The sequence below is a fragment of the Hemiscyllium ocellatum genome, chromosome 2, assembly GCF_020745735.1.
Source record: "Hemiscyllium ocellatum isolate sHemOce1 chromosome 2, sHemOce1.pat.X.cur, whole genome shotgun sequence".
Lineage (NCBI taxonomy): Eukaryota > Metazoa > Chordata > Chondrichthyes > Orectolobiformes > Hemiscylliidae > Hemiscyllium > Hemiscyllium ocellatum.
In genome coordinates this window covers 68653032-68666942 of record NC_083402.1, presented here as the reverse complement: position 1 = coordinate 68666942, position 13911 = coordinate 68653032, and the positions used below count along the sequence as shown (strand labels likewise).

General features: G+C 39.8%; 1 protein-coding gene across 2 annotated transcripts in view; it reads left to right on the top strand.

The window, feature by feature from the left end:
* pggt1b (protein geranylgeranyltransferase type I, beta subunit) overlaps window positions 1–6970 on the top strand; it is a 65342-nt gene extending 58372 nt beyond the window's left edge. The window contains exons 6-9 of one of the 2 annotated variants that reach the window (XM_060844514.1): window positions 2690–2735; window positions 4092–4276; window positions 5163–5271; window positions 6533–6970. In XM_060844514.1, the coding sequence (XP_060700497.1) occupies window positions 2690–2735; window positions 4092–4276; window positions 5163–5271; window positions 6533–6714 (522 nt within the window). In that variant the 3' untranslated portion in view covers window positions 6715–6970. The remainder of the gene's footprint in view (window positions 1–2689; window positions 2736–4091; window positions 4277–5162; window positions 5272–6532) is intronic. The other variant, XM_060844508.1, reaches the window with a different exon arrangement.
* The last annotated feature ends 6941 nt before the right edge of the window (window positions 6971–13911 follow it).

The window sequence follows — 13911 nt, the reverse complement described above, 5'->3', positions numbered from 1 at the left end:
AAAGGAATGATACAATATTTCCAAGTCCTTTAAGAAAGGAAACTGCTGTCCTTACCTGATCTGGTTGACGTGACCTCATACCCATAGCAATATTGTTGACACTCCACTATTATCTGAAGTGACAGGCTATTCAGTTATGTAAACCATTAGAAGGAAATGGGGAATTAAAATAGCCAGACCATCAGGCATTGACCTAGACTGCAGAAACAGCACTATCAACCCTGCAAAGCTCTCCTTACTAATACCTAAAAAACCAGAGCTAATTGGGTGAATTGTCTCTGACTAGTCAAGCAACAGCCAGACATTCTGTAAGCTGTGATTCTGAGTATGACTATCACCCAGATTCCCCTATCACCTTCCTTTGATATGTCCTGTCCTGTTAGCAGGACAGGCCCAGTAGAGGTGGTGGCATAGTGGTAGCCTAGGTGTCCTCTACAAAAAGGTTGCTAACATCATAGATGCCAGTCTTCAGCCACTTTGATTCATTCTGTGTAATAGCAAGAAAAAACTATATCAAAACGTTGGTGGAACTGAATATTGCAAAGTCTAAGGGCCCTGACAACATTCTGACAATTGTGCTGCACTTCTATCAAACGTGTTCCAACTCTGCTACAAAACTGGTATCCAAGTGACAGTGTGGAAAATTGCCCCACATACGTTCTAAATGCAAAAGGAAATCCATTCTGGCCAACCTCTGCTCCATCAGCCTACTCTCAATCATCTGTAAAGAGATGGAAGGTGTCATCAACATTGCTGTCAGGCAGCACCTACTCAGCAATAAACTGCTCACTGCTCAGTTTGGGTACTTCTGGGGCCACTCAACTCATGAAGTCATTTCAGGCTTAGTTCAAATATGGACAAAGGAACTGAATTCCTGAGGTGAGATGAGAGTGACTTACCCAATTTTGGCACTGCCCCCTACATTTTAAGTAAGGAGGACTTTGTAAGGTCAGCAGGGCTACTTTTGCCTTTGTCATTTCTGGTATCGAGTTCGATGTCAGGTGGTCTGTCCATTTTCATTCCCTTGTTTTCTTTTTTAGCAGTTTGTACAATTGAGTGGCTTGCTAGATCACTTCAAAGGGCACTTAAGAATCAACTATATTACTGTGGGTTTGAAATCACATGTAGGCCTGACTGATAAGGACATCACAGCTGAATTTGACGGAGTGTAGCATCCGGGAGCCCTTGGAAAACTGGAATTGGACTAACCTCTGCCTGATGGAGTCATTCCTGGTGCATTGGAAGATCGATGAGATCAGTCATCTCAGTTCCAGGACCCCTCTGCAGAGGTTCCCCTGGCCAGCCATCTTCCACTGCATCAATGACCTATCCTCAATCATAAGATCAGTGGCAGTGTGTTTATCTTGTGAAAGAGCAATATAGTTGGAGACGATGAGGAGCAGTCTTCTTTTTGAACTGTAATCCTGGGCTCTAGACCACCAAAATTTTTGACATTTTTGTTTGTATCCTTTTTTAATGTCCTTTGGAAAGCGACTCCATGTCAAATTTACAACAGGGTGCAAGAGTGCAGAATTTAAATTATTTGTCGTTGGTATTCTACTTTGATTGTAGAAGAGTGTATCATATTTGCAATGAGTCCTTGCAAGTAAGAGTTTAAAAACATTGCCTTAGAATAATTTGAGGTTCTGTTTGTTATCTGTTATAATGAAGCCACAGATGTTTGAAGTTGTTAGTTGAAGCCCAAGGATGTGATTTGCCTACACATGATTTCAGACCCACAGCAGTATGGTCTAAACTGATGCTTCAGTGCAGTACAGAGAAACCTACAGAATAGCTGAAGGTATAAGCAGCCCTAAAGTGGCCTTCCATTTTAAGAGTTCAAATGCCTAAATTCTAATATATACTTATGCTTTCTTTGTGTGCTTTGTCTGATTCTATCATGGGTGAGCAAAAGGGCCTATGTTATGTGAAAATGGCCAGAATTGCTTAATATGCTCCTAAGCACAATGGCAAAGTACCATAATTCATAAAGGAATTGAACTCTTAGGAAGACATATAATTATAAGTAGGCAAAATTCTACTCAATCGATTAGATCTTCTCAAAGTGTTCCTTCATTTTGTCTCAGTACTACAATAAAACTAATATAACGAAAATGAATACATGATCATGTTTTAAAGATTGGCTTGTAAGCTATTCTGTTTTCGAGTTGTATAGTTGTGCCTGTTTTAATGACTCGCTTGCCTGTGGATAAAGCACACACATCTACCTACACTCAAACTCAGTGTGCACTGTTTCACTAGAACTTTTTTTGAGTTCTGTTGAATCAGAAATTTAAACATAGTACTTGTACATTTCAATCAGAATGAAGTTGGACAGATGAGAGCCTAAGTGATTGGGACTTGACAGTTGAGGTGGAAAACTCATGGAAAGAAGGTCCATTGTATTTCTCTATAAGCAGTCAACTGGGGCAAATGTTATGTTCTCCCACAAACTATTCCAATCACTGAAAGAGATTCCAACAGTGTAAACAATTTTTTGAAGAAGTCAGGATCCAAACTGGTAAGAAAAATTAATCAACAGCTTAAATGTTATAGACACAAATAATTTGCATAACCAGATGTGCTGTCATGCAGAACATTAGTGGATTTGTGTTGCTAAGATTGTAAAAGTTTTAGGTGCAAATTACTGTGTTTATCAACTTAAATATTTTTCTTTATTGTCTTTCAGTCATATGACAGTGGACTTGCTCAGGGAGCCGGACTAGAATCGCATGGCAAGTGATAGTTTATAGTTCAAAACTTGTTTATCAGCATGTTTGCCTCCTGTTACACTGCTAAACATCATTGATATATTACAAATGGAATGTATATATAGTTTATTATTGGCATCATTGGAGTGATGCATTAAAAGCTGCTGCATTGGCATGTTATGCTGACTGGGTAAAAACCAGGACTGCTGATGTACTGATCCCATGTGCTGAACGGCAAAATGTCATTCTTAAAATTGCTAGTTTTCTGCATATACCAGATATGGTTCAGGCTATCTGGAAGTATTTATTAACAATATTGAAGTTAAAAGAACATTTGTGTGAGTTAAAAAGTGTATTTCTGTTTTAAAAGTTTGGGATCTTGTCTGTCAATTAGTTGCTGTTTATTAAAAGGTAACAGTCCCAACCTAACAGGCTCACAACAAAGGGTAAAGAAATGGTCTGTCTTAATTTACTGGAGAAGCAAATGTTAATCAACTAATGGGTAAAACATAGGAGAAAGTGAGGACTGCAGATGCTGGAGAGACAGAATCAAAAAGTATGGCCGGTTGCACCTGTGGAAAAGATATTTTGTTCTATATGAAACTCACTTCAGTCACGTTCATCTTGGATACTCGCATGTAAGAAATATTGTTAGCTGAGTCCAAGGTTTCTCCACCTGAGTAGACACTCGTGTCTTGCTGAGTGTTTCATTATCAGAACCTTTTGAGGATGTGGTCATCTAATAGTTTGAGGGTATGCAGGCAAAGAGGTGACCAGCAGTTGAGAAGGAACAGGCACCCAATGAGTGCAGCCAGTGACAAGTCCAATACATCACGGAAGTTTGAGCTGTATGTAGGAGTGGGAGTCATGATTTGGAGATGCTGGTGTTGGACTGCGGTGTACCAAGTTAAAAATCACACAACAGGTTATAGTCCAATAGGTTTAATTGGAAGCACTAGCTTTCAGAGCGCTGCTCCTTCATCAGGAGGTTGACAACCACCTGATGAAGGAGCAACGCTCTGAAAGCTAGTGCTTCCAATTAAACCTATTGGACTATAACCTGTTGTGTGATTTTTAACTTTGTGGGAGTGGGAGAAAGTTTGGAAAAGATTGCTGTGACAGGGAATTCAATAAGGAAACAGTCCAGAGACATGAATTCGAGATGGCATGCTGCCTCCTTTGTGCCAGCATCAAAATGTCACTAAATAATTTCCATGTGGGGGCGGGGGGAAGAATGAACATCCAATGGTCACTAGCCATCATTGCCATTCTTCTTTTGAAGGAATCCTCTGTCACTCTAACTTTTTTATTAAGTGATGTAGTCACATAGTAACATGACCTTCTGTATAACACAGCTTGCTATGTGTTGTATTAATTTAGGTGGATCCACATTTTGTGCCATTGCTTCACTGTGTCTAATGGGAAAACTGAATGAGGTTTTTTCTGAGAAGGAACTAAATAGAATAAGACGGTGGTGTATAATGAGGCAGCAAAATGGTTTCCATGGCCGACCCAATAAACCTGTAGATACCTGCTACTCATTCTGGGTTGGCGCAACCCTAAAGGTAATTCAAAATTTAGAATCTTGTTTATGCTTTTTCTTCATTTTGTATTTATCAATACTTGACTTCCACACAACCCAGCCGGGCGAAAGTGAGTACTGCAGATGCTGGAGATTAGAGTCGAGATAAGAGCACTGCTGGAAAAGCACAGCAGGCAAGGCAGAATCTGAGGAGCAGGAAAGTTGACATTTCGGGCAAACGCCCTTCATCAGGCTAACCTGCTGTGCTTTTCCAGCACTACTCTAATCTTTCACCTACCACACTAGTTTGAAGAATCTGGCTGGGATCGGGGGAGAGTGAGTAGATCAGAAACCTTCAGCTGCCGTACGTGTAGAAGCCTAGTTCTGTGGGAATTCTGCCCTGATACTTGCAGCCTTTTCCGGTTGGACTTGCCAATCAAAATCCTGCTAAACTGCTCAAGGTTAGTGAGGGAAAGCGTGTATGGGGTACTTGCTTGGTCTTTCCATGTAAAGTTCACTGCAGCTGAAAAATGGCTTTTTAAGGAGAAAATAAAGCTTGTCCTATCACTGGTGCTATGAAGTCTATTCTGGAGGAGTTCAAGCTCACCTCTATGACTTGAATGCGTTATCTAGGCTGACATTTCAGTGTGCAATTGAGGAAATGTTCAGTCGTTAGAGATTATATCCTTCAAGTGAGATGTCAACTGTTCAGGGACAGCTCGGAAAAGACTGCGAAATGCTTGAGTATCTTTGCTAAAATGTTATGAAAAAAAGATGAGTAGCTGTAATTTCATTGTTTCAAAGTAACCTGCAATGTAACAAAAATATGAGCAATAAATAACGTTTTATTGATGCTTCAGCAAAATGTTCAACAGCTCTTGGGGAAAATAGAGAAAACAATAAATTGCAACTTTTTGAATACCTTTCAGCTTTTGCAGATTTTCCAGTTTACTAATTTTGAGAAAAACAGGAATTACATTTTGTCAACCCAAGATCATATTGTTGGAGGATTTGCAAAGTGGCCAGATAGTCACCCAGGTAAACTTTTTTGGATATTTTTTCTCGAATTTATAAAAACTGAGTGTGCATAAATAGGGTAGGAAAAGATTTTATTTTTAAGTTTGTTTGATTTAAGTAGAATTTTCAAACTGGTTACTACCTTAAAACAAAGGTACAATTAAGCAAATTCACTTTGCTAGGATACAATGAATGTGCCTTCAAGGCTATATATTCCTTGACTTGCTATTTCTCAGTGACTAATATTTTCCTCTGTGGCATTATTGCACAACTGAATTGCCTTAAGTTGCGAAATTCAGGTAGCTAGGGCTAGGCATCATTCGCAGAACTTTGGTGAACTTGGTGTATTAGTTCACTTTGAGTAAGCAGACATTCGAGCAGAATGAATTCATTGTGCACAGCTATTTGACCTCTTCATGTGTCTGAAATGCGCTTTCGAATTGGGAATAAACTTAAAAAGATGATGCAGGAATTAAGGCAGATCTGCCAACACCTGAAAGGATTAAGGTAAGTTTTGGTGTGGGACCTTTCACTACAGTTCACAGTTTGAATTGTACATATTGACTGTCATGCTGTTATCTCGGGATTTGCAATGATTGCACATATTCTAACATGCAAGAATGTGCCTAAATTGTGTCGTCTTTGTCACGTGCATAACTTTAAGCAATTTTCTGATGAGCCATTTGTCCCTTGTTCTGTAATTTAATAAAACATGCTTAGGGACATCTCTGTATTGGTAACCATCATGCCAATGTGTACAGTTTATTGTCAATCAAATGTGAACAAATAGCATTGACGTACTTAAATTGCATCATAGTATATTACAACAATCAGGATGACATTTTGGATTTGTTTCTTCCTACTTGTTTACACCTCCATCTAAATACTTTGAAGTTTTAATGAAATAGATAATAAAGCTTGCTTGAAGATCTACCACAACTGTATGCAGTTTAATGTAAGATTTCCTGGTTTCTTGGATCTGTGCAGTTAACTCATCTTAGCAAAGTTATCACAATTGGCTCCAGTTTTGAACAGTCATGCTAGAACTGTTTGACTCTAGCCAGCCTCAGATCTTCAGTTCAGTTTGGAAAAGACCAGTGGATTCCATGTTACTGTATTTTTAGTTAGTACCTTTTATGAAAGAAAAATAAAATTAGGAGCTTATTGTCTTGCTGAGACGATCAAATGTGATACTCTGTAATTATTACATTGGATCCAGTTTTCAACAAGTCTTCTGTTTTTCTTTTAACATACTACTTATTCTCACCTTTTTCTATTTCAGATGCTTTACATGCGTACTTTGGAGTCTGTGGTCTGTCTTTAATTGGAGAATCTGGTGTTTGCAAAGTGCATCCTGCACTGAATATGAGCATAAGGGCTTTTCAACATCTTCAGCACCTACATCAGACAGCGGAAACTCAGGGGCAGGAGCTGCAATCAGAATCGATGCCTGACTACACATGACAAAGGTGGTTACAGAATTAAAACTGAAACTAGATCAAATATTCTAGCCCAAGGAAAAAGCCATGTCATAAAGAAGAGATCTTGCTTGAGTGCTGAGACTCCATATTAAAAAAGACAGCTCTAAAGAATGTTTGTTTTAAAAATTATCATTGGTCAGTTAATAGACCAATTGCCATTTGCTCTGAATTCTGATAATGCATTGAATGTGTGTTTTGAGTGGATGGAAGTTTGTCTATATTCTGTAGGAAATCATTTATACTAATTTTCTAAACAATTTTGAGCATTTAATAAATAAAAATACCACTGCCTGTTGTCTAATCCTTTTTCTCACAAGACACTCTCAATTTTCAGTTCTGAGGTTTAAATCACATTGGGAACATTTTAGGTTTTATAAAATATTTAAAAATTCTGTTCCTGCTTTAAAGAACTAATATCAATTTGATTGAATTTGTGCTTCAGTAAATTTGCATCAAATGCATTGAAGAAATTCTACCGTGCATCAATTTGTCATTTTGATTTGAGGGAAGTGAACTTCTAATTCATTTAAGTTACAAGTAACACACTTAAATAATGTTTCTCTCTCAACTGGTATTCTACCTCCACTGAATCCTTGCATTAATTTCCAAATGTAATCACACACTTCCAGCAAAATTATGTTGACAGAATAGAATTGTTGACCATATAAATGGAACACATACTTACAGGTTGAAGGGTAGAAAAGAGAGCACGCCAGCCCCCTGTTGAACTTCCAACCATTTCAAGACTGAACTAAAAACTACTCAGCTCAGCTAGAGAGCTGACTACTCCCCTTTCTTTATACAGATCACTTCTAAAGCATGACCACTTTGGCCTGAAGTCTCATCTGTTTGCATCTAAACAAAAGGCCTCTCAAAATCCTTTTCATCTCTGTTCCAAGCCAGACTGATTGGAGATGGCCCTGTTTATTGCCCCTCTGAAAAAAGTCAAGGACAGTGTCTTCTTGAGCCAAAGAACAGCTTTTTGGGAAAAAAGAGACTGGCTTTGTGACACCCCCCCCACTTTTTAAAAAAAAAATGAACCCAACAATACCAAAAGATGGTTTCATTCTTAACCCTTCAAAAATCTGGTTAGTAGTCTAAATGCATGCAGAACTACGTGCAAATTCAGACCACGGCACACCCATCACCAAACGCCTCTGTATTTCATTCGAGTCTTGATAACGCATTGGTAATCACGCTTTTGTGACCTGCCGCATGCACAATTGTCAAATTGAATGGCTGCAACAACAAGCTGCATCTAAATAGTGTGGCATTTTTGTCGTTAAATTTTTCCACAAATGTCAATGGGTCGTGATCAGTGTGTATGATTGTCTCATGCATTGCTGGTAATGTAAACACTGAAATAGTGTAAGGCCAACAGCAAGCTTAAAGCCCCTTTCTCCACCATTGAATATTTCTGTTGATGAGTGTTCAACATCCTGGAAACATACCCAATGGGTCTTTCTGTCCCTTTGTTGTAATCCTGCAGGAGCACCGCACCAATACCCACAGCACTGGCATCGATGGACACCTTGGACATCTGGTGTGGCTAATACTGGGGCAATGGTTAACACAGATTTCAGGCTGTCAAATGCCTTTTGAAGTTCTGCTGTCCACTAAAACTTGCCCTTTTTTAACAATTCGGTGAGTGGAGCAGCCGCACTGCTAAAGTTCGGCACAAGCTTTCGGTAAAGTCCACTCAACTCCAGGAACCAAAGTACTGCTTTTTTTGTCGATGGTGTGGGAAATTCCCCAATTACTTTCGCTTTTGCATTTCGGTCCATTTGTACATGTCCAATAACGTGGCCCAGGAAGGTAACTTGGGCTTTGGCAAATTCGCTTTTAGTTAGGTTTACCACTAAGCCTGTCTTCCGAAGTCGATTGAACAAGTCCAAAAAATGCTACCATGAGTGACTAAAAATCACCAGGTAATCAATATACACCAGGCAGTTGGGGAATCCGGCAATGACCTTATTAGTCAATCGCTGGAGTGTTTTTCATGCCAAATGCATGATTTTGACCTGATATAGTCCATTTGGTGTTATGAAAGCCGAAAGTGCCTTTGCTGTCTCTGACAGAGGTACTTGCCAGTAGCATCTGAGCAAGTCCAATTTAGAAATGTAAGTTGCTTGTCCCACTTTTTCAACACAGTCTTCCAACCATGGAATTGGATATGCATTAGTCTTTGTAATAGCTTTGACTTTATGATAGCCCACACATAACCGTTGGATACCATCTGGCTTTGGCATTATGGCTATGGGTGAGCTCCAGTCACTAACTCACTTCGATTGTGCCATCTTGGAGCATGCGTTCTATCTCCTGAATCTGTGCCAACTTCAGATAGTTATGCCAATAAGGGTGTTGCTTAATCGGAACAGCATCTCCTATATCTACATATACGATTTGATTAGTACTTTCCAGTTTATTTCTGCATAGCTCCCCATGTGATAGTAATAAGGCTTTCAGGTCATTTCAGTTTTCTTGTGGAAGGTAACTCGATAATTTATCCCAATTTTTGACAACTTCCTCAATGTCCAATTTGATTTGAGAAATGTCCAATTCAGAATCCTGTAAACTTGGTTCTTCCTTCTGTGCTGTAATCATTAACACCACCTCCTCTTGCTTTCCTTCCATATCAAAGTACCTTTTGAGCATATGCACATGACACACTGCGAGATTTCACCCTGTCTGGAGTCCTTATCAATTTCTTCTCAATTTCTTCAGGTCCAACAAATCTTGCTTTTAAAGACTTACCTGTTACACTGGAAGTAACACCAATACCTTATCCCCAATTGCAAAATTGTGAATTTGTGATTTCTTATTCGCTGCTTGTTTCATTGTATGCTGTGATACTTGTAAATGCCAACTCTCCAGCTCAATTTAATTGTTCTCTAAAATTTGATACACAGTCCAAATGGGTGGTCTCTGAATTCTGACTTATTAATTTCTCCTTAATCAATTTTAATGATCCTCTTATTTCATGCCCAAAAAATAATTCAAATGGACTGAATTTGATTGATTCAGATGGTGTATCTCTGATCGCAAAAAGTATACACTGAACTCCCTTAACCCAATCATTTGGATAATCCTGACCATAAACCCTCAACATGGTCTTCACTGTTTGATACCATCTCTCTAGCACCCCCTGTGATTCCAGATGGTACGCAGTAGATTTGAATTGCCTTGTTCTCAAGTTATCCATAACCAATTTGTTGAATAGTTTGGATGTGAAGTTTGATCCTTGATCTGATTGGATCTCTATTGGTAGTCCGTATCTCGTGAAAGATATAAGTAATTCTTCTACAACCCTTTTAGCTGTGATGTTGCATAATGGGATTGCCTCTGGAAATCTAGTCGACACCTCCATTATTGATAATAAATACTTATTTCCACTTTTTGTTTGAGGTAAGGGACCTATGCACTCAATCAAAACTCTTATGAAAGGTTCATCAAATGCTGGAATAGGTATTAAAGGTGCAGGTTTTGCTAACTCCTGTGGTTTTCTGATTAGCTGACATTTCTGTCAAAATTCAACGACATCTTTGTGTAGTCCAGGCCAATAAAAATGTCTTCGTATTTTAGTCTTTGTTTTCCTCACCCCTAAAGGAGCTACTGTGGTAGCTCATGCACCACTTTCAGCACCTCCTTTCTATACTCTACTGGCAAAACTATTTGATGTATCTCTGCCCATTTCTCATCTGCTTGAGTGTGTGATGTTCTCCATTTCCTCATTAAGACATCATTTGTTAAGTAGTAACACAGGAATGCATTCACTTTCTTTCTCTGTATATGCCTTTTGCTATAACTGTTTTAACTCCTCATCTTTCTGTTGTCATTCAATCAGCTTAGTAGAGCTAAAGATACTGGCATATTTATCTATTTGTTCCTTCTCTGTTCCACTCATCTGATCAAAGAACATTTTGGATAACACTATGCCAGGCTTCCTTATCTGTGCCTTTTGATCCCTCTTGCTTCAGCTTGTGCCTCTGTGATCTTGTGATCACACAATCAGGAAAAATTCCTGCAAAAACATTCTCCATGTCTTTAGTTGCCTGTGTCACCACTAGCTTTTCAAGTAGAGTAGGCAGCATGCCTACCGATGAATCAGCAATATCATTTGCAAGGACAAATTGTATTCCTGGAACTGAGTTTGTTCAGTATTCCTACTACAAATTCTCCACTCTTCTCTGGACTCTCTCGCCTTACTTTACATAACTGAGCATTTTTTGTCTCCCTATGAATTCCTGTTACAAGTACCTTCTTTGGCAATAGCCGTTCAGGAGTGCATATCCCCTCATTCCTCAGCATCATAGACTGAGAGGATCCTGTGTCCCTTCATAATATAACCTCCTTACCTACTGCTCCTGGCCTGTGTGCATAAACTATACCCTTGCATGTATACTTTTTAAGTAGATCTAACACTTCCTCCTTAATCAACCTCTGATCATTTTGTACACTCTGAGGCAGTTGTCTAACTTCCCGTGTGCTTTTTGTTACGTGTCCAAAACAACTTCCAGGCTTGTCTGGTTTCTTACATCTGTCTGCTAGCCCACCAGCACTGTTTTTGTATGGCCCACTTTACAATGAAAATACCAGATCTATTTAACTTCTTTGCCATCGTGTTTTTTTTACCCTGTGGTAAATTATCCTCATGATCTTCACGTTTCCCTTTCTACATGAGGATTCCTCTTTGCCCCCATTTCTATCCTTCATGCACTGGAATTGATTCTGGAAGCCAAGCCGTGTTTTATGAACCAGCTCATAATCGTCAGCTACTAACCTTGCTGTTTTAACTCTGCTCTTCCACAAGAGTTCACACTACTTCTGGCAGTGAATTTTTGAACTCCTCCAGAATAATTTTTAAGCTCTTATCCATCTATTGAAATTACTCTGTTTGATCCTTTCAAACTCAATCTGGGTTTGACCAGGGTCCCTCCTTATATTCCTTAGTTGTCTATAGGCTTCTGGTACAAGATCATATGTACTTAAAATTATTTTTCTTCACCTCCTCATCCTCTCCAGATGCCACCTCTGATAGTGATGTGAATACCCCACTAGCCCTACCTCCAAGTTTCATTTAGATCAACAAAACCCACATTGCCACTGGCCACTGCATTTCTTTAGTCACCTTTTCAAATGAATTGAAAAAGGCTTCTACATCCTTCTCATAAAATTTAGGCAATGCTTGAACATACTTAACCAGTTTCTCACTAGGCTTCTAACTAGCAGGGCTTGCTCATCCTCACACTCTTCCTCACTAAGCCTACCTTTGGCCTTTATCTCTAGCCTTTGCGCTGACTCTCCTTTTTAAGTATCAGTTTTTGAAGTTCAAAAGCTCTCTTTTACTTTCTCTGCTCTCTCTCATTCCCCCTCTGCTGTTCTCTCTCTGTTCTGCTATTGTCTCTTTTCTCCTCCTGCTTTTAATCATAACTCATTTCTGCTGCCCTTTCCTTATCTCTTGCCTCTAACTCAAGTTGCTTCATTTGCAATTGAATTCTTGCCATCCCTATAGATTCTGATGGTTTCTCCGACAAGTTTAAATGTTGAGCTACCGCTGTAATTATCTCACAGAAACAAGCAGTTCCAATTCCAGCCTCTCTGCTAATTCCTGCAACTTCGTCTTATTTACATTTTGCAAAACTTCCAAAGTTACTGTATCCACATTCAGAAAACTTTTGATGATTGAAAGAGCCATTCCTATCCCAACCTTTGTCTACCCAACCAAACCAACACCCAAAATAAAGATATGAGCACCAACCACTCGCTGTTTAAAATCCTGGACGAGCCCTCAGTCTGTTATGGACTAGGCTAGACTGTTTAAGTAGGCAGCTCAGACCATAACTTTGCAATTTGTTTTGGTAAGTGTACGGTGAAAATAACCCAGATTAGGCTAGCTGGGTTGACTACTAGATTTTAAAACAGGCAAATATTTAAAGTTTGTGAGAAGATTTGTAGCTTGGGTGCTCGTTGTTGTGGTTCTGTTCGCCGAGCTGGGAGCTTTTGTTGCAGACGTTTCGTCCCCTTTCTAGATGACATCCTCAGTGCTTGGGAGCCTCCTGTGAAGCGCTTCTGTGCTGATTCCTCCAGCATTTATAGTGGTTTGTCTCTGCCGCTTCCGGTTGTCAGTTGCTGTCCGCTGCAGTGGCTGGTATATTGGGTCTAGGTCAATGTGTTTGTTGATAGAATTTGTGGATGAGTGCCATGCCTCGAGGAATTCCCTGGCTGTTCTCTGTTTGGCTTGCCGTCTAATAGTGGTGTTGTCCCAATTGAATTCATGTTGTTTGTCATCTGAGTGTGTGGCTACTAAGGATAGCTGGTTGTGTCGTTTCGTGGCTAGTTGGTGTTCATGGATGCGGGTTGTTAGCCATCTTCCTGTTTTCCTATGTAGTGTTTTATGCAGACCTTGCATGGGATTTTGTACACTACGTTCTGCTCATGCTGGGTATCGGGTCCTTTGTCCTGGTGAGTTGTTGTCTGAGCGTGGCTGTTGGTTTGTGTGCTGTTATGAGTCCTAGTGGTCACAGTAGTCTGGCTGTCAGTTCAGAAATGCTCCTGATGTATGGTAGTGTGGCTAGTCCTTTGGGTTGCGGCATGTCCTCGTTCCGTTGTCTTTCCCTTAGGCATCTGTTGATGAAATTGCGCAGGTATCCGTTTTTGGTGAATACCTTGTATAGGTGTTCTTCTTCCTCTTTTTGTAGTTCTGGTGTGCTGCAGTGTGTTATGGCCCTTTTGAATAATGTCCTGATGCAACTTTGTGTGTGTTGGGGTTGCTTTCCTCGTTCAGGACTTGGTCTGTGTGTGTGGCTTTCCTGTATACCTTCGTGCTAAATTCTCCATTCAGGGTTCTCTGTACCATCACGTCTAGGAATGGGAGCTGGTTGTCCTTTTCTTCCTCTCTCGTGAATCGGATTCCTGTGAGTGTGGCGTTGATGATCCGGTGTGTGTTCTCTATTTCTGTGTTTTTAATTATTACAAAGGTGTCATCCACGTATCTGACCCAGAGTTTGGATTGTATTTGCGTTAAGACTGTTTGTTCTAACCTTTGCATTACTGCTTCTGCTATGAGTCCAGAGATCGGTGAGCCCATGGGTGTTCCGTTGATTTGTTCATATATCTAGTTGTTGAATGTGAAGTGTGTTGTGAGGCACAGGTCCAGTAGTTTAAGTATGCCGTCTTTGTT